At 37.2% G+C, this 20,829-nt stretch overlaps 1 protein-coding gene and 1 long non-coding RNA gene across 2 annotated transcripts; one reads left to right on the forward strand and one right to left on the reverse strand.

Annotated features, from left to right (window-relative positions):
• The first annotated feature begins 1,609 nt into the window (after positions 1-1,609).
• On the forward strand, positions 1,610-20,074 carry LOC140742902 (venom protease-like). The gene is made up of 7 exons (XM_073073963.1): positions 1,610-1,772; positions 2,351-2,484; positions 3,773-4,064; positions 4,767-4,933; positions 16,740-16,848; positions 18,355-18,529; positions 18,977-20,074. Exons 1-7 carry the CDS (start codon positions 1,712-1,714, stop codon positions 19,212-19,214), a joined length of 1,176 nt encoding a protein of 391 aa, XP_072930064.1. The 5' UTR covers positions 1,610-1,711; the 3' UTR covers positions 19,215-20,074.
• Positions 6,388-7,523, reverse strand: LOC140742908 (uncharacterized). The gene is made up of 2 exons (XR_012102311.1): positions 7,414-7,523; positions 6,388-7,368 (listed from the first exon to the last, which is right to left on the reverse strand). It is a non-coding gene; the product is annotated as an uncharacterized LOC140742908 (long non-coding RNA).
• Positions 20,075-20,829: the final 755 nt, after the last annotated feature.

Here is a 20,829-nt window from a genome sequence, read left to right on the forward strand (position 1 = left end):
AAGAAACTCGGCTTCTCGAGGATCCGAGGTTCATCTGGGACACCTGGGACCCGCCGCCGCCAGACGTCACCCTAACCTTACACAGAGAAAGCGAAGTTTGAAGGCTGTTGGGCTCACTTGTATCGTGATCTTGTGCAGTGATAGCCTAGTGAGAAAGTCGGCCTCTCGAGGGGTCCGAGGTTCCAATCCAGGCACCCCTGATTTTTCAAAAATTATGTGCGTATTAGAAATTAATTATCACTTGCTTAAACGGTGAAGGAAAATCGTGAGGAAACCTGCATACCTGAGAGATTTATAATAAAAAAAAAATGTCAAAGGTATGTAAAGTCTACCAATACGCACTTGGCCTGCGCGGTGGACTATGGCTTAATCCTTCTCATTAAAGGAACTAACTCGTAGAGGAGATTACACATACATTATATAATATATACATATAACTCATCGAGATGACTGTCTAACTAAATGAGTAGTGTTGCTGTGATAAAGATCAACGCAAAGGGAAACCGCTGAACTTTAGAGTGCTGGAATTTTACTCATAGGTTCTTTATATAGCGTAAATGAGCAATACGAGGATAAAATAGCGATTTTGAATAGAGATTTTGACCCAGATACCTACTATGAAACTTTGTATTTGGCTTTCTGGATAAAAATGACAAAAAAACCTATTTCTCTGTTTTTGGAAATTCTACTTCAGCTTTACTAGTGCAGTCGGGTTTTTTGATTTTTAATTAATTACTTGTTAAAGCTTGAATTCTGTCAAAAATAAGGAAGAATAGGTACTATCTATTTTGAGCAGAATAATCTTGACTTAACTTAGTTAACTTGGTTTAGTTTAAATTTAAATTTCCATTACTTCGTATGTTTTCAAGTATGAAACTTAGGGAAAAAGCCTTTATTATTGCGCTCTTTAAATTCTTGTGAGGTAGCCATACTAACAAAGTGTGAGTCATTATAACAAAGTCTATTAATTTATATTTTGTGGATGGGTAACAATATAATTCCTTCACCATAATAAGGAAAACATATTCGTATTTGTGTCTGACTAAGTAAACCACTGATAATTCAGGCATTTAATGTAACAATAATAATATAATTTAAAGTAAACCACAGATAATTCAGGCATTTAATGTAACAATAATGATATAATTTTGCATATGAAAGAACCCTTGTCGTTCAACCGCGGCGGCACCAGTGCGACACCTATTTCTACAATAACAGCACTGTTAAGTGCAGCAGAATACATTCTGGTTTGAAGGGTGTGGTAAGGCAGACTACTTTTCCAAGGCGTCCCAGCTTAGTCCTCAGGAATAGCGGCGCATCTGTGGCGCGTAGGAATCTAATCCTATCTGGGACTGATTACTGATGTCCATGGTCGGCAGTCGCCACTTACTGTTAGGTCACTGCATGATCGTCTGCTACTCCAATATTATTAAAAAAAAACATCTCAATAAAGAACAATATATTTTTTACAATAGCAATGGATTACATATTCAATACAGCTATATCTCATTTGTTGCAATTATATTCGCGCTGAGTGTGTTATCATCCATTTAGGTTCAATAATGAGGTCCATATAAATAAAGCATAAACGCTATTATAACATATAAAGCAGTACCTACGTAAATGTTAAATTGAAAACGATAAGTTTAGTCTTAACTGGGAGGTCTTGGGAAGCGTCCGTTATTCCTGTTGCAAATAATTATCACAGATAATGTTTACGGCAACATTATTATTAAGTTTCCTAGCAGTTATCACGCAAGTAACGTGTGCAAGTGAGTATATAAATTTATTACCCACGCTTTTTATCTGCAATCTTTTAATCTGCTATGAATTATAATAATTATTTATATTTCTTTAATTAAATTAATTATATTTACAAGTTCTAACTATAGATATATAGGGTCTTTCATTAAACGTTTCCTGTCTCTATAATGAAATAGAACAAACAAAAATATTAATAAAAGTCATCACTAAAAATGGTGAAAAGAAATTTTAACAAAAAAAAATACAACCGACTTCACAATGTAAAAAATAAGTCACAAAGTAAAAAATAATTGAAATAAATGTTGGTTTAGTACCAGCTTTTTCCTCAGGGATAGCGGCGCATCTGTGGCCCATCTCAGTTAGGAATATCCAAACCTATCTGGGATTGATTACAGATGTCCATGGGCGGCAGTAGCTACTTACCATCAGGTGGCCTGCGTGCTCGTCTGCTACTCCTATATTATAAAAAAAGCCTCTTAGAAAAATAAAACATAGAAGTCGGTTGTATTTTTTTGTTAATTTTTTTTTTCCTTTTGTGTACGAAACCCTCAAAAGCAAAAGCTACATTAATCTGTTTCACCTATAGCTGATTGCAGTAATGACGACTGTATGCTGTTCTATAAGTGCCCGGAAGCAGTGAAGATGGCAAGTAAAAAGGATCAGGAAACGCCAAAGTTAATTCGACGGGCATACTGCGGAATGCAAAACCGAGTCATCAAGGTTTGTTCATACCAATATTACGCATTTTTATATATAATATAGGACGTAGCCGACGAGAATGCTGTTCACCTGATGGTAAGTGGCTGCTGCCGCCTATGGACATCTGTAATCAACCCCAGATAGGATTAGATATTCCTACCTGAGGGCGGCCATAGATACGTCGCTACTTCCTGAGGACTAAGCTAGAACGCTTCGGAAAAGTATGTCTTCCTTCCCTTTAAACCAGAAGACAGCAGTGTTTAAAACTATTGTTATAAGGTAGAAATAGGTGTGGCGGTGGGGCCGCCGGAGTCGAAACACAAAGGGTTCTACAACCTTCAGGTACTAACGTAACACTTATTTCTAACGAATGACAACAGTCTTAAACGCTGATGTGTTGTTTGACAATGTTTAGTCAAGAAGAAGCACATACGAGTCATTTTAACCACGCTGTTTGTCCACCGACCACCGCTACCGAGCCGATACCGATAGTTAATGACAAACAATTAATGACAAACTGCCTTAAACCTCAGGGGTAGCAATGCATATATGGCCGATCTTTGTTGGGACTCTTTTTCTATCTGCGGTATTACTGATGCTCCTGGACAGTAGTGACCCTTTATCATTAGGTGGACTACATGCTCGTAGGTGCATGCCTGCAATTCTAACCACGGACCACTCGATCGAGATGTCAAGTTTTACTATAATTCGCCAAGTACGAGTCGAATTCGCACATGGAGGCTTCCGTACCACCAAATATTCATTATTTTATTAATTTTATTATTTTCAACAATACTTAGTTATATAACACAATAATAGATGGCGTTGGGGTGACGATGGGACGACGATTATACGTAATCAACGTATAATAAAATTAAAATAACTGTATTAAAAAATATTTTATGTCTCTTATTTGTATTTACTATAATGCCAGTTTTAGTATTAAACGGATTGTAAAAATTTCAACCGTCTTCCTAGTACGGTTTAACAGTTAGATCGAAAAATGCCGAAAAGAACCGGTTTGTTGTATGGAGACATCCTTTAATATTCAACTTTATTTTATTTTTAGTATTTGTTGTTATAGCGGCCACCGTTATGCATCTTCTGTAAAAAATCTGTTACGGTTCCGGAGATATAGCCATGTGACAGACGGACAGACAGCGAAGTCTTAGTAATAGGGTTCCGTTTTTACCCTTTGGGTATGGAACCCTAATAAGCCCATCATTGCTTGCCATACACTTTTATATTAATACTTCTGTAATATAAACAAATAGTTTGCAATCTCAACTTAACTTTCATTTTTTTCCAGGTATGTTGTTCATTATTCAAAACAGAAAAGCCCGTGGACTTTTCTAGCCGGATAGAAGTAGGTGAAGAGCCAGTTGCGCCAGTTACGCCAGCCACGACAATCACGCCAGTTACGACATTTACGCCAGTTACGACAGTTAAGCCAATTACGCCAATTCCAGCGAACAAAGATCACCCAAATTTGCGTCTCTTGCCAGATTCCTGTGGGGACATTTACGAATGGCGTATAACTGTGGGAAGAATACCCAACATGCACGAATATCCTTGGATGGCACTCATTGGCTACTACACTGGTAAGTAGTCTATCTTCTTCTGATATATAAAATTCTCGTGTCACAGTGTTAGTTACCGTGCTCCTCCGAAACAGCTTTACCGATTTTCACCAAATTTTATATGCCTATTCAGTAGGTCTGAGAATCGACTTTTATCTATTTTTCATACCCCTAAAGGATAAGGGTTGTTCACCCGTAACATTTTTTTTTTTAATATTTAAACTTTTTTTTTGTTTTTATTTTTTTTATAATGTGGCATTAAAAATACATACAATCCTAAATTTTTACCCTTTTATCACCAATCCCTATTTTTAACCGACTTCCAAAGAAAGAGAGGTTATCTATTCGTCGCGTATATTTTTTTGGTGTTTTTATATATGCGCTGCTGTGTTCCGGTTTGAAGGGTGTGGTAAGGGACAGACAGACTTTTCCGAGGCGTTCCAGCTTAGTCCGCAGGGGTAGCGGCGCATCTGTGACCGACCTCAGGTAGGAATATCGAATCCTATCTGGGGTTGATTACATAATATGTCCATGGGCAGCAGTAGCCACTTACCATCAGGTGGACTGCATGCTCGGAGTAGTAGTAGGAGTTTCTGCTACTCCGAGCATGCAGTCCACCTCATGGTAAGTGGATACTCCTATATTATAAAAAAATGTTAATATAAGATGTCGCTTCCTTTACTGTTTTGGATGGTTTTTCTCACTTCTCAAATATATTTTCAGATTACGGCACTCAATTTCAATGTTCGGGTTCAGTGATCAACTCCCGCTACATACTCACAGCTGCTCACTGCGTGGTCAATTTGAGGGTGGCCGGGGTTCGTATCGGCGAATATGACATGCGTTATGAGGAAGACTGTGACGGCAATGTTTGTGAAAGCTATATTCAGGTAAATGTGATGAATAATATGTACCAAATAAATCATCCAGCGTCAGTGGTACAGTGGCCTTGTGGTTAAGGAACTCGGCTTGATCGAAGGGTTTGATGTTCTAATCCCAGGCACCTCTGATTTATGATTATTTGAGTTATGTACTTATTATAAATTAATTATCACTTAATAAACGGACGGAATAAGGTGTGATGACTACTTTAGTCATAAAAATTTAGGTGACTAGAATAGTTAATTCGTATATATTCTTGGCCCTTTTTAAATTTAGCCCCTTGCTAAACTAACGCCAGCCTAATTTAACGAATTGGACTTTTCTGTGGTGTACTTTTCGATTTTATGCCAAGATGTATTGTACTACCTGGGTAGTACCTGGGTGTATTGTAGTACCTGCGGTTCAAACTTCGATCACTAATAAGAACTAGATACACAATCAGCGACAAAAAAATGGCGCGACGAAAAGAGCACCCAAATAGACATTTGGGTGCGCTTTTAGGTTAGTAGTGTTTGAACGTTCGGAGAATAAACATGCCTCAGTGCTCGTTCAAAACTGCAAAAATCACACGTCTAGTACGCTAACAAATGATGGAATATCGTATTTTCGGTAAGTATTATTATTATAAGTAGGTAATTGCTATCACTCAATTATAAATACTGCTATTTCGTTCTAAAAATATTTATTTTTAAGTTTTAAAAATTATCAACAAAAATCAACAGAATGTATAAACCATTTAAATTGTAAAGTCTGTTACTAAACGTACAATTCTTACTATTGCAAGCCCACTTGATTTGTTCGGGTTACATGGTGACTCTGTTCTAACTTGAATGGAGACGCTATTGTTTTATATTTTTTTCTTTAATTTAATTTTTTTTTTCTTTTTTTATGTTATATAAAAATATTTGTTTTGTATAATAATTAAACATAGGCAATGAGTAAATAGTAAATGAGTGAAATTAAATTATTAAGTAAATTATTATTTAATATATTTTATGATGTCTTTTCATCCAACTGCCGCGACAATAGTCATAGAATTATTATAATAAAGTCTATTGTCGAAAGATACACTAAAATAAGATTGCTTAACATAGCCAAAAAAGATACGGAAAAAAAATAAAAATACATCGAAAAGACTGTTTTCCAATAAACTCACTTTATTCAAGGGAATTAATGGCATCCTGTTGATTCCATATTTTTATTTTTACTCGATTGCCAAGGAAGGGTTATGTTTTTTGCACGTATCTTGTATGTATCTTTATAAGCGGACTTTAGCTGCACTGCATTTTATTCCCTCGGCTGGGCGAATTTCGACAGTTAAGGTGTCATTATATTCGTCTCAAATATCCAAATGTCCTTAGATAGGTGTTGGAAAAAACTCTAAATTTAAGAAGAAATATACAACGGATTTCTGTCACTACAAAGTAAGCAAGTAATTTAATTAAAATAATCAAAAACCCGACTGCACTATAAAGGCTGAAGTAGAATTTTCAAAAACAGTGAAATAGGCGTTTCATCATTTTTTAGCAAGAAAGCCAAAAAAAAGTTTTATAATAGGTATCTGCTTCAAAAACAAAAGATGTTCAAACAATATTATCCTATTTTATCTTCGTAGGGCTCATTTACGCTATATAAAGAACCTATGTGTAAAATTCCAGCACGCTAAAGATCCGCGGTTTCCCTTTACGTTGGTGTCTGGCGCAGCAACTTACGCATTTAGTCAGACAGTCACCTCGATGTGTTATACATATGTATATATCATATAATATGTGTGTAATCACCTTTTAATTTCCTTTATTTTGATACCCCACTCCATAGTTTTGGTTAACTTTTTTTAAAACGTGTTACTATTTCGGAAAAACATCCACCATTTACGATTTATAGAATATATAACTTCAGTAATTCAAAGTTCTAGTAATTATTTTATATCGATAGGGGTAGAATTTCATTATTTTTATCCAACAAGCCAGATACAAAATTTCATAGTGTTTGCGTCAAAATTGACGGTTGTTCAAATTAACTTTTAACCCTTATTTTGCCCTCTATGGGTTTGATTTTTCGGAAAGGGATAAATAGGTGTGTCTTTATTCCTATCCAGAAAGCCAAATACTAAATTTTACAGTAGTTGCTTCAAAATTAAAGGATTTGAAAAAAACTGTCATCCCCTGTTTTACCCTCTTAAGGGTAGAATTTCCAAAAGGCCTTTCTTAGTACTTATTTACGCTATATAGCGAACCCATGTGCAAAATTTCAGAACTCTAAATTAAGCGGTTTTGGCTGTACGTTGATTTCTGAAAAATGAAAAAATCATTTAGTCAGTCAATCAGTAAGTCACCTTGCTATTTTATATATATACAAATTATATGTTTTTATAATCTCCGTTTAATTTCCTTTCATTTGATATCATACTCGATAGGTTCGGTTAACTTTTTTTGAAATATTACTATTTCGCGCCAAAAATCCGCCATCTTGATTTTTTTTCTAACACCTATCTAAGGACACTCGGGTCATTGAGACGAATATAATGACACCTTAATTGTCGACATTCATCCAGCCGTTTGTTAGATCCGATCAAATAAATAAAGACAAACATACAAGATACACGCGAAAAATATAACCCTTCTTTGGCAGTCAGGTAAAAATAATTGAAATAAATGTTGATTTACTACTTATTTATTTAGTCGTGGGCAATATATTTCGTTGGATAACGGCGTAAACAGCTTGTTGATTTTTTAATTAAATTACTTGTATTTGGTTATATTTTAATTTTAAACTTATTATATTTTTATTATAATAAATTGTGACTGCATATTACTTACTTTCATTGATAAATTATTATTATGTTCATTAAAATTAATTACTTCGACCTACTAAAAATAAAAGTAATGACAGTTCGTCTCCACTAATTCCTTGTCCAAGTGACAAACCACGGTCGTCAATTTTTTTTTCTTTGTTTTTAGCGTCAATTTGACGCCACTTTTTAAGTTCATTTTTGTATGGGATTGTGTATCTAGTTCTTATTAGTGATCGAAGGGTTCAAATAATAAATATGAGATTGTAAACCTTCCATCGACTCCAGTCAGTCTTACTTCAGCAGCGGCGAAAGACGGACGTGTCAAAGCGCACGAATAAGTGGATTCCTTGAGTTCCAACCTCCGTGGCCTAAGCCCAAGACATAAAAACAGGGCCGGATTTAAGGAAGGGCAACCGGGGCGGCAGCCCCTAGGCCTCCACAAAAGAGGGGCCCCCACAATAGAGACGTCGGATTTTTTTTTAAATTCCGACTAGTAAACACTAGTAAGAAAAATATATCTTTTCCTTTGATATTTTTTCCCCTGTTTTACCTTTATCTACAGTACTTTGTACAAACACGAATACCGCTTTTGAATCTGAATCTTACCTGCGTTTCACAATAAAATATTTGTCGGGGACACCTTTTGATAATTGTGAAATGATAGAAGTTTTATACTAAATTAAGTTTATTGCGTGATAATATGATTTGATATGATGTTTGAATGATAGTGTGAGTACACTCGCGAAATTGTCTTGTTTTGTACGCGTCACGTAGTGCACTGAATGTTTCCACGATTGGCGTAAATGCGTGGTCAGCGATGTGCGGTCAAAGACCGTACATACTCCCGGGCGAGAGAAATGAGATGAGATGAGATGGATGATGTGATCTAACCAAATACAAGATGATTGGCAAACAAAATTGTATGATTAATAAACTTAGCAGTCCCTAGACGGTTCACTTAAAACGGTTTTCCTAATTACGGGTGAAGTCGATCGTTCGATATGAATGTCTTGGACTTCTCTAATGTCGGTGCACGCACTCCCGCACTGATCACTAACACTAACACAAGCACCCGAGGAGACACCAGCAGCAGCAGCTGCAGCAGGCGACGGCGCAAAGACGCGGCTTCGCCGCAGCCTTCGCAACGCGGCGGCGATACACGCTACGCACGCCAACCCGATGATCACGTAAATGGCCGTGTAGTATGTACGTCGTGGCTAGAGACTCTATCGGACAGCACCACCACAGATTTAAGATGGTCAATCTGCTTTCCAATCTCGACCAGTTGTGTGTGATTGATAGTTGTCGTGTCATTTACTTTATCTAACGGTACAGAAATATTGTTGATATGATTTATCCCCCCGGCTTCTGGCCATTGGATATCAGATGAAATGTTGATGCTACTGCTTCTCGGGTTATGGGTGTATATGGTGAGGTCATCGGCTTTCATTATGCAATCTTTACCTAAGGTTAAAATACCGGCACGATTAAGTTTCACATTAGAAATATGATGCTCACACAACAATCGTAATGAACAATCATTACAGCAGAAATATAAGTACTTAGGTATTAATTGTATGCAAGTTTGTCCACTTGTTTTTGCATTCGGTTTCGGCTGTTTCACACCTATTATTTTTATCTTTTATGCACAGCTTATCTTCGAATCTCATATTATAAAATGGTTTATGTACGTGGCACAGGTACAAATGTTGATGATGGAGGCAGGCTTCTATTTCTATTCCAGATAACGGCACGTAAATATCCTTTTTCAGACTGACTGCAAAATAGTCAGATATGGGAATTACGCTTCTCATTTGGTCACCCACTTGCACTGGTACTGAGTGAACCTGGTATAGCTCAAAAATATTCCTGAGGGTGAGAGGTATACGAATTTCAAATAATAAAAATTGTTGTGTCATTTTTGTCCGACTTCGAAGTAAGGGATAGATGTGCTGACTGTCTTGAATGTTTTCTATGGGAAGAGATAAATCCTTACCTAGATGAGAAGTAATAATGCTAAGTTGTTCTTGAAGCTGCTTCGGATTCATCAGGTGAGTATTTATTTGACCATTGTGTACATCTGTGACTGTATCTAATAAGATGTTTTGTATGTTTTGCAGGTTATTTAACATATTACTGGCTGTTATCGCTGATAGGATGAAATCACTAATTTGTTGCATATACATAATTTCTTGTTTAACTGAATTGGTCTGTGTTTGCATGTTGACAATATGTTGGATAATTATTTTGTACTGGCTATTTATTGCAGCTTCTGTCCTCTTCAATACATTGTTTTCGGCTTCAATGATTGAAGTCTGATTCCTGAATAATGACAACAGGTGTTTTTCATTGTCCTTTATGAGTGTTATGTCATTCTGATACTGTTCTGCGAAATGTTGATCCAATACTCCGAACAGGCTGTTGGCGAGGTAGCCGACTCCGTTGATAAAGCCACGCTTACGTCTCAGATGCTGACCCATCAACACGTCATTATAGTATTCGAGTTCAGCGCCCCCGTGACGTAGCTGGGTGAGGATCACGTTGCAATGTGTGTTCTGTATTGTATTGTTGCAACTCTTTTCTAAATAATCGACATATTTATTAAACGTTTTTATGCCTTGCCAATAAGGTCGAGTGTTGTAATAAGCTACTAGTTTCCAGTCATCTCTTATGATTTGCATGTTTGATAGTTTCTCAAAATACAGAGCCTGGTTATTATTAAATTGAGTGTTGTTTAATTGATTGGTACATTGTCCTGATGCAACCAAACAGAAAAATAATAATGTAGATATGAATGTATGAAATATATTTAACGGTTTGCGACGTCTCCTTGATCGCGTCTTCTTCTGCTCTGTGTATTTTTGTCCTTGTGTGTTTCCCTGGTCTTGTTTGCTGCCTTCGGTTAAGAGTGATATTTTGGTAATGGGTCGCTTAATCACTCCCGTTTATGTTTTAAGAGTAACGACACGCACGTAACCATCTTTTCCTGGGTGCAGTTCGATCACTCTGCCGAGAGCCCACTTTCCCGCGGGTAGATTTGCATCATGTATGACCACGATGTCATCAATTTGCAAATTCTCTCTTTTGTTCTGCCACTTACTTCTGGAGTTCAATTGAGTGGGATATTCCATTTTCCACCTTTTTTATACATCTGTAAATATTTTTTGTGTTAGCTGCCATCTTTTCTTTTCGTCGTTCTCAGTTTCTATGATGTGTAGTGTAGGTCCACTGGAGAGAAAGTGCGATGGGGTGAGAATTGACAGATCTTCTGGATTCTCGGTTAGGGTGCACAGCGGTCTTGAATTGAGGCAACCTTCAAGCTGGGCGAGTAAGGTTGAGAATTCTTAGTACGTAAGTTTTTGCTCTCCAATAACTCGACGTAAATGATATTTTAAACTCTTGACCGCTGCCTCCCACAGCCCTCCTGCACTAGGCCATGATGGTGCGTTAAAATGCCATTCAACATTCATGTCACTTAGTTCTTGGAGTAACGCCGGGTCCAGAAGCTGTTGTATGTCAATGAAGCTCTTCTGTAGTGTTCTTGAAGCTCCGACGAAGTTGGTTCCATTATCGGAGTAAATGTGACGTGGTGCCCCGCGTCTCGATGCCATCCTTCGCAACGCGGCCAAAAATGCGGAGGAACTCAAGTTCAAAACCAGCTCCAGATGTACTGCTTTAGTAGCCATGCAGACGAATACGGCTATGTACCCTTTGGATGTTTTCACCCCTCTACCCTTGTTGCTCTTAACATCAACAAAACCGGTAAAATCTACACCGGTGTGATAAAAGGGTCGCGAAGGGTTGCACCTCGCGAATGGCAAATCTCCCATAAGTTGATCATGCTTTGATGGACTATGACGTCTGCATGTTGTACATGTGCGTAATCTCTTCTTTATGGCACGGATACCTCCTAGTATCCAATAGTTTTGTCGGATGTGTGATAAAGTCAACCGTGACCCACCGTGAAATGTTGATTTGTGTGAGTGATCAATTATAATATCTGTAAGGTGGGTATTGGCTGGAATAATTTGTGGATGTTTCATGTCTTCACTGATATAAGCATTCCCCAGACGACCTCCAACTCTCATAACTCCATTTTTGTCTAAAAATGGATTAAGGCATATGAGAGAGCTCTTTGAATGTACCTTTTCATTTTTCTGTAACTGAAGTATTTCCTCCGAGAAATACATCTTTTGCAAATGAATGATAAGTTTCACTTTGGCGCCTTTTAATTCGTCTGTAGTAAGATACGGCAACGTGACACGCGCACGTGACACAAAACGCCGAACCCATGCAATGATTCTTACTAAACGCATAAAAGAGCTATGTTTATTTATTAAGTTTTCAATGAAATTGTCTTTTATGTCATAGGTAATAGCGTTTACATTTTTGTTGGACTTTAATTCATGGTCGGTTGAATAAATCGGAATTTGTTTTACTTTTGTATGGTCGTAATTACGCAACCAATCTGGGCCATTCCACCATAACGAGTGATCTTGTAACTGTGATGCTAAAATTCCTCGACTGGCACAGTCTGCTGGATTGTCAGATGATTTTACATACCTCCAGCATCCTAGCTGCATCACATCTGTAATCTGGCGGACCCGATTGGACACGAAAGGCTTCCACCGACTTGGCTCACCTTGAATCCATCCTAGAACTGCTGTAGAATCCACCCATCCATAAGTACTAATGTTGTGTCCTTTAAGGCTGTTCTGAACTTTTATCATTAATTTTGAAAGAAGATGGGCTCCACATAACTCCAGGCGTGGTAAGGATATATTTTTGTTCTGAGGGGCTATTCTTGATTTAGCGGCAACGAGAATAATGGATGTATTATTGCTGTGAATATTATGTGTCTTACAATAAATGACGCATGCTTATGCTTTAGTCGATGAGTCACAGAACCCATGCAACTCTACGTCACATTGTTGGGTGCAGTTGAGCCATCGAGGTAAGTGAAGGTTATTTAAGAGTTCTAACTCTTATCTGATGTTCCGCCATTCCTCCTTGATGTCTTCGGTTAACCTATCATCCCAGTTAAGATTCAAGGTCCAAACCTTTTGAAATAGGAGTTTTAATTTTGTGGTTACAGGACATAACCACCCCAAAAGGTCAAATATCTTTGATATGTCTGAAAGCAGAGTCCGTTTCGTTAGCGTAGATGATGTATTGATGTTAAATTGGAACTTTAATTCATCGTTTACAGGATCCCAACGAAGTCCTAGAGTTTTGCTTGATTCTGTGTGCTTGAAGTCAAATGTGTGATCCTGAGACTCGTTGACACCCTGAAGCAGTTCTAATTTGTTAGAAGTCCACTTACGTAAGTTGAAGCCACCTGATTTCAAAATTTTGATAAGATCTTCTTGTAGTTTTTTAGCTGAATTGAGATCAAACGCCCCACTTACTAAGTCGTCCATATAAAAATCTTCTTGGAGCACCGTCTGGACTGGGCTGTGTGTGTAGTTACACCCTTCATCTATTGCCAGTTGTTTGAGTGTCATCATGGCTAAGAAAGGTGCTGATTTTGTACCATAAGTGACAGTTGTTAATCGGTACTCCTGCAGAGCTTGGTCAGGGTTGTCTCTCCAGATGATTTTTTGATATGATTGATCTTCTTCATGTACGAGAATTTGCCTAAACATTTTTTCAATGTCCGCCGTATAAGCAAATTTGTATTGACGCCACTTCATGATTAAAATCATTAAGTCCTTTTGTAAATTGGGACCTCTTTTCATGACGTCATTGAGGCTGAGCCCTATGGATGTTTTTGATGAAGCATTGAAAACTACTCTTAAAGCTGTGCTCTTTGAATCATCCCTCAACACGCAGTGGTGTGGTAAATAGCAACCGTGTACCGAATTGTATTCACATTTTTGCATATGCCCTAAATCATGATATTCATTAATAAATAATTTATATTTTTCTGCTATGTTTCGCTTCCTATCAAATTTGCGTTCTAATTGCTTGAATTGTGCAATGGCTGTTGATTTAGAGTTCCCTAGGTTTGATTGAAAATCCGATTTAAATGGAATGCGAACTACATATCTACCATTATTTTGACGAGTTGTTGTTGACTGATAATATTGCATGCATTCTAGGTCTTCAGAGGACATGTCATTGTTGTCTGAAATATCCTCGGTTGACCAAAACCTTTTCAACTCGTCAATGTTATTAATAACCACATTACATTGGAGAGTTGTGACATTGCCACACAAAATCCAACCTAATTGTGTTTGCTGTGCTACAGGTGTATTATTTTATGCCATTTAAAATAATTTTGGAATAAACATCGGCTCCTAATAAAAGATCAACCGAACGACTCAAATTAAAGTCGGGGTCTGCAAGTTGTATGCTATTTAAATGCGGCCATGAAGGTTTTTCGAATGTTTTATTTGGTAAATTATTAATTAAGTTACGCATGATATAAGCTTCGACTAATAAATCGTAATCGCTATGAATGGAAGTGCAGTTAATTGTAATTAAACCCCTACAGCTGTTTTGCGACGATCCTACTCCGAATACGACACCATTACAATGCCTTCTCGGATGACCTAACTGTTGCGCGGCTCTTTCAGAAATAAGTGAGGTTTGCGAACCCTGGTCAATGAGGGCCCTCATAGTCTTAAAGGAGCCATCTGCGGCTCGTATCTTAACGAGAGCAGTAGCTAGAAGGATTTCTGAAAGATCGGTTTTTGACACGTGATTATTAGAACTAGACGGAACGTTATTATCATTTTCACTGGAACGTGATGGTTTTGGTGTTTTTTGTTCAAACTTACTCGTATTAATATTAGAAAATGAGTCATGTAACAACGTATTATGGCCCAAGTTACATACACGGCATCTTTTGTCAGACGTGCAATTTTTACCACTGTGGTTTACTGAACAATTTCGACATAAATTTATTTTAGATATCGTGTTTCTTTTCTGATCAGCGTTTTGTACTAAAAATGATTTGCAATAAAATATTCCATGTTCATTTTTACAAAGCGGGCATTTCGTTGATGTTGAATATTGGGTCTTATTACTGTAATAATTAATGAATGGTTTATTTTGAGTGTTAGAATTTGAATGATTATTAACGAATTGATAATTAGGCATTTTATGTTTATTTAGCGAATCTCGGTCACGTTGATATTCCACGTGCGGTTGGAATTTCATTTTGTCAGCTTTTCGGCGCGAAGTTTCTAGCGAAGTAAATTTCGCCTCCAAATAATCTAGGAAATCCTTTAACATAGGAATTTCACGTGGGTTTTTGAGTGATTCTATATAGTCACTATGAGTTTCAGCGTCCAGCTTCTGGGCCAGCAGGTGAATGATGAGCGGATCCCAGTTTGCTATTTCGACGCCGAGGTTTTTGATTGCGTGAAGGCACTCGTTAGTGGTGTCATGTATCTTTTTAATACTTGCCGCAGATTGATATTGCATAACGGGTACATTCAATAATGTATTAATGTGTGCCGTGATCGTTCAGAATCTCCCAACAAGCGTCATAATTTTCTGAACTGATAGTCAAATGTTGAATGAGTTTTTCGGCGTCACCTTTCACTTTACTCTTCAAGAACTGCATCTTTTGAGCGTTAGAAAGAGAAGGATTATCATGTATTGCTTCAATAAATAAATCCTTGAATGATGACTATTGTTGGTAGCTGCCGCCGAAAGAAGGAATTTCTATATGAGGTGTTGATTTTTCGCGATGTGAAACTGACCACATCTTAGCGTTGAGTGATTTCTTCAGGTCGTTGAATGTTTTTTCGTGAGTCGAGAACGCTTCCTCATAGTCCGCATTTACTCCACTCAGTTCACTATCAATCTCCCAGTGCAAGGAGTCGATAACTGACCATCTTGACTGAAGTGATCTTAGCGCATCTTCGTATTCCCATTGATGTTTTAGAGAATCGATGTCTATGTTTGAAACCGTGCGTGAAAAGGCCCTAAATTGTGAAACTTGTTTACGCAGCAGGTCTTCGGATTTGCTGTTGGTTCCTTGCGACCTACTGCTGGATGTGGACGGAACCGTAAATTTTGCCGGTTGTACCGGTGTCGCAGGCCTACTATATTTTTGAATAAAATCTTTGGTTGATTGATAAAATTCCCCAGTCTTTTCATAAAGACCATTAATAAAGTAAGAGTGACCTCTGTCACCAAACCCACACATTTTAATATGGTTGGATTGGAACTCCTGCCAATAAGCGTCCAGAGTCTCTAGCCGGCGCTTAATGTAATCGGAGTCTTGCGCTCCTCTCCATCCTTCTTGAAGTTCACAAGGAGCTGTTCTATAGCTCCCTTCAATTGGACTTGGGTAGCATAGATGTCTTCCATTGTGTGTGACATGATTGAATTATAAAAGATAAAAAGACCTTACTTGAATTCTTCAGGAAAGGAATATGTGTGATTCACCCAACTCCGGAGACCCGATGAGTGATGATGATGATGATGTAGTGCTAGTCCGGTAAGCGGGGTACGGAGTACACAGTTCAATACAAGAGATTGTCACTTGATAAAGTCACTGCAGACACACGCGAAAGATCCCGCTTTCCGAAGCTCGAAGGACCATAAAGATGTCGGCGACACCTTTTGATAATTGTGAAATGATAGAAGTTTTATACTAAATTAAGTTTATTGCGTGATAATATGATTTGATATGATGTTTGAATGATAGTGTGAGTACACTCGCGAAATTGTCTTGTTTTGTACGCGTCACGTAGTGCACTGAATGTTTCCACGATTGGCGTAAATGCGTGGTCAGCGATGTGCGGTCAAAGACCGTACAATATTCATTGAAAAACTCAACTGAAAAAGTTGTTCATTTTATTCGGAAAATTATTTGGCCAGGGGGCCTCCACTCCTTTGTTGCCCCAAGGCCTCTAGAACTCTAAATCCGGCTCTACATAAAACGTTCCTTTTCTTCCTTTAAAATACAAATAGCAGTATCTATCTATCTCCGATACAAATTTATAACAGTAACAACCTGAGACTTCTAAATCCCTAGCAACTAATTAAAATCTTAATTACAGGATATACAACAGGAAGAAATCATCTACCACCAGGCTTATAAAGGCTCTCCGGATTATGCTGACGATATTGCGTTGATTCGGCTTAAACATGATATCAACTTTGACCGCAGTAAGACAATTTTGAATTTGAATAAGTACTTATATCTATTATAATTTTGGAATCTGGTAGAACCAATGTAGTTCAACCGTTACCAATACCACATCTTTGTCTAACGTGAGTGACGTCTGAGTCTCGCTAGAAAGGTATTCAGCCTAATAACAGCAGTATTACACGCTGCTGCGTTCTGCTTTAAAGGTTGTGTAAGGGAGACAGACTTTTCCGAGGCATTCCAGATTAGTACTCAGGGGTAGCGGCGCAACTGTGGCAGACATCCGATAGGGGCATACACAGGATGTCCCGTAAGTACCACGACAAACTTTGGGAGAACATAGGTTAGGGTCTGACCTCTCAGAGAAAAAAAAATACCTTAATAAAAGTGTCACCGTTTTTGCACTATCAATTGTTTTAGATTTTTTGAGAAATTAAGCCCTCTTCATCTTCTTTCGTCAACTGCGTGTACAAATTTGGTGATGCAGTGTTTATTTTTTCTGTTAAATACTATCAGATAGTTGGTCTATCATATTGAAATGTAAATTGGTTAAAAGATAGAAAGGAACCACAAAAAAAATGGGGATATTTTTAGATTTTATTTTTTTTACTATTTTTCCCTCAAATCTGACACGTCGCGGTGCAAAAAAAAGTACTGGACTATAAGTGTACATTGCTCAAAAAATATGTCCAGTTAATAGAAATTTCAAAAATAAAAAATCGATCATTACGTTTTAGTTGGTTTCAGTCCCTTTCATGCAAAAACGGCCTTAACTTTTTTTTTTCAACTTTAAATAGTAAGTGTGGTACCTTTTTGAAATCTCTATTAACTGGACATATTTTTTGTGCAATGTAGATTTATAGTCCAGTACATTTTGTTTTCACCGCGACGAGTCAAAGTTGAGGGAAAAATAGTAAAAAAAATAATCTAAAAATATCCCTATTTTTTTCATAGTTCCTTTACATCTTTTAACCAATTTACATTTCAATATGATAGACCAACTATCTAATAGTATTTAACAGAAAAAAATAAACGCTGCATCACCAAATTTGTACACGCAGTTAATGAACCAAAATGAAGAGGGCTGAATTTATCAAAAAATCTAAAACAATTGATAGTGCAAAAACGGTGACACTTTTACCAAGGTAATTTTTTTTCTCTGAGAGGTCAGACCCTCACCTATGTTCTCCCCAAGTTTGTCGTGGTACTTACGGGCCACACTGTATATCTTATGTGGGGTTGTTTCCATAGGCGGCAGTAGCCACTTACCACCAGGTGGACTATATGCTCATCGCTTACTTATAAAGTATTTCTCGAGTTGTATATATAACACGATAATTTTGAGAGGAGACATTAATGCATCGTCTATGATCATGGGAATAAATATAGTTTTAAGGACGTTCCAAGGTTAAAATTACCGCATGTTGGTCAAAAAAAACAAACCGAGTTCTTTTTTACTTTGCTAATAAGTTCCAGCCTAAAGTTTTCCTGTTAATGATGATCATACATAACATATAAATTTTCAGGAAACGCACAAGCAGTTTGCTTACCAGTGTCTAAGGAACTGCGCGAAGCGTCTATAGTAAACAAAATGGCTACGGTTACCGGTTGGGGACTAACCGAACACAATACTGTATCTTCCATTCTCCGCAAAGTTATTATTCCAGTCAATTCACCAGACGTTTGCGCAGGTTTCTACAGGTGCGTTTGTATCTTTGTTATCTTTACATTCCGAATATCCGACTCCTCAGGGGCATCTAAGCATCTGTGATCGATTTCAGTGACAACATTCATGACTTCAATCCTATATCGCAGGGGTCAGCAACCTGTACACCTGCAAACCTGATCTTTTATAGGCCTCCCGGCCCCTCCTACATATTATATAGAAACTATTATTTATCGACAACTTATCTACCCATAAATGCGGTCCAACATTACCTGATTACTATCAGACCCTTGCTACCAGAAAGGTTGCCGACTGTTGCTATAACCGATTGATTACAAATCTCTATGAGCGGCAATATTCATCAAGTAACTTGTTCATCGCCAGTAACATCTTACCATATGTAGTCGTTTACTTCATGAATTTTATAAAAACAACCTTGCAAATTAACGTATTGAAATAACAATAATATCTTAATATTCTAGAGGAGACTTCAATGAAAATTCCACACGATTCTGCGCTGGGAACGAACATAAGGACTCTTGCCGCGGTGACTCCGGTGGACCACTAATTCTGGAGAATTTTTATAGAGGCTTGATCAGGTACGTCCAGTTTGGAATCGTATCAAATGGTGGCTCGGCGCCACCATGTGGACGAACTCCTGGAATTTACACCGATGTCAGAAAATATATGGACTGGATTCTGGATACCATTAAGGAATAATTAATAACAATAACGTTTATTTACGAAAACAAGGACTACAGCAAACATAAGAACAAATCAGTTACATAACATAATAATAAATATTAAACGCTTTCTACACTCACAACCCCACACTAGGATTAGGTCTGGCCGGGAATCGAACCCGGAACCCTTTGTATGTGAGGCCGGTATGTTGTTCGCCGCTTATATAAAATACATTTATAACAAAAACGTAGAGAAAATTGTGACTTATAAATATACAATTTTACGGATAATGTATTGCATACCGTTCTGCAGGCCAAGGCTGAAGTTGTTGCAAGGAGGTGTAGTCATACAATTTGCTATGACGACGCGATACATTTCTATATTCAGAGCGGACTCGCAGTTTTACGCGGACTATACACTAGTAGACTACACTGATTTTCAGTCCGCTCTCAGTATTGAGACAAATTTATGATTATTAATAAATTTAAATGATTGCAATATGTAAATTTTATGATAGAAATTACTTATAAGATAATCTTTTCTTGTAATAGCTCAAACTATTATGCTACTTTTGGTGTGTTAAGGGAGATATGGAACCCTCCGTATGCAAGGTCAACTCGCACATAGCAATTTTTTTTTATACCCAAAATGGTTATTAATCTAATATTTCATAAATTACTACATTAATCTGTGTATTTTTTTACATACCAAAGATTAAATGAATCGATTTCTAGTTTAGAAATTGTTACATATAGATATTTGGTACGCGAAACATTGGATAGATTGGTTATAGATAACCGGTGTTAGCTATTGGCCATTATAATAAAGTTTTCTCGTAGTCGGTTTGAGTGATCACGTATTATCATTATGGTCTGTAAATAAATAAGTAAAAATTATTACCTATTGTTTTATTTAGACGCCCTAATATGTAAACCATATCGGATTTATAGAATACAATACAATACAGTATTTTTATATTTAAAATAGTAAGGGTACTGATTGTACCAGAGATCAAAATAATAATAATGTTTTAATCTTGTTTGAAATTTCCACCCCTGAGGGGTTAAAATTGGCGTTGCTGAAAGTTTTTGCACCTATTTCTGCCTGCTAAGTAAAGTAAGTATAATGTTTAGTGCTGTTATGTTCCAGTTTGAAGTGTTTTTGGTAAGAATGACATACTTATCCCAGGAATTCCAACTTAGTTCTCGTCAATAGCGACACGTTTGTGTTCGACCTCAGAAATCTAATCTCATATGGTGATGTTTTCAGATGTAAATGGGCCGCCTGGTCCACTTATCATGTAGGTGGACTGCAAGCTCGTTTGTAATAAAAAATAGATTGCACTATTAACCGGGCTTTGCTTTATTGAAGCTCACAGTGCAGAATATAATCTTTTAATTCTTCAATATTATAAAAAAGCTGGCTGACCCAGCAAACGTTATTTTACCATATAAATAAAAAAATGTTAAAGGTCAACAACCCTTATCACTTAGGGGTATGAAAAATAGTAGCCGATTGTTAGACCTACTGAATATGCATGTAAAATTTGGTGAAAATCGGTAAAGCCGTTTCGGAGGAGTACGGTAAGTAACATTGTGACCCGAGAATTTTATATATAAGATAAAAAACAAAATAATAAAAGAAAGATTGA

The sequence above is a fragment of the Epargyreus clarus genome, unplaced genomic scaffold, assembly GCF_041222505.1.
Source record: "Epargyreus clarus isolate Ecla_fem2 unplaced genomic scaffold, WU_Ecla_fem_2.2 ptg000006l, whole genome shotgun sequence".
In the NCBI taxonomy this organism is placed as follows: Eukaryota; Metazoa; Arthropoda; class Insecta; order Lepidoptera; family Hesperiidae; genus Epargyreus; species Epargyreus clarus.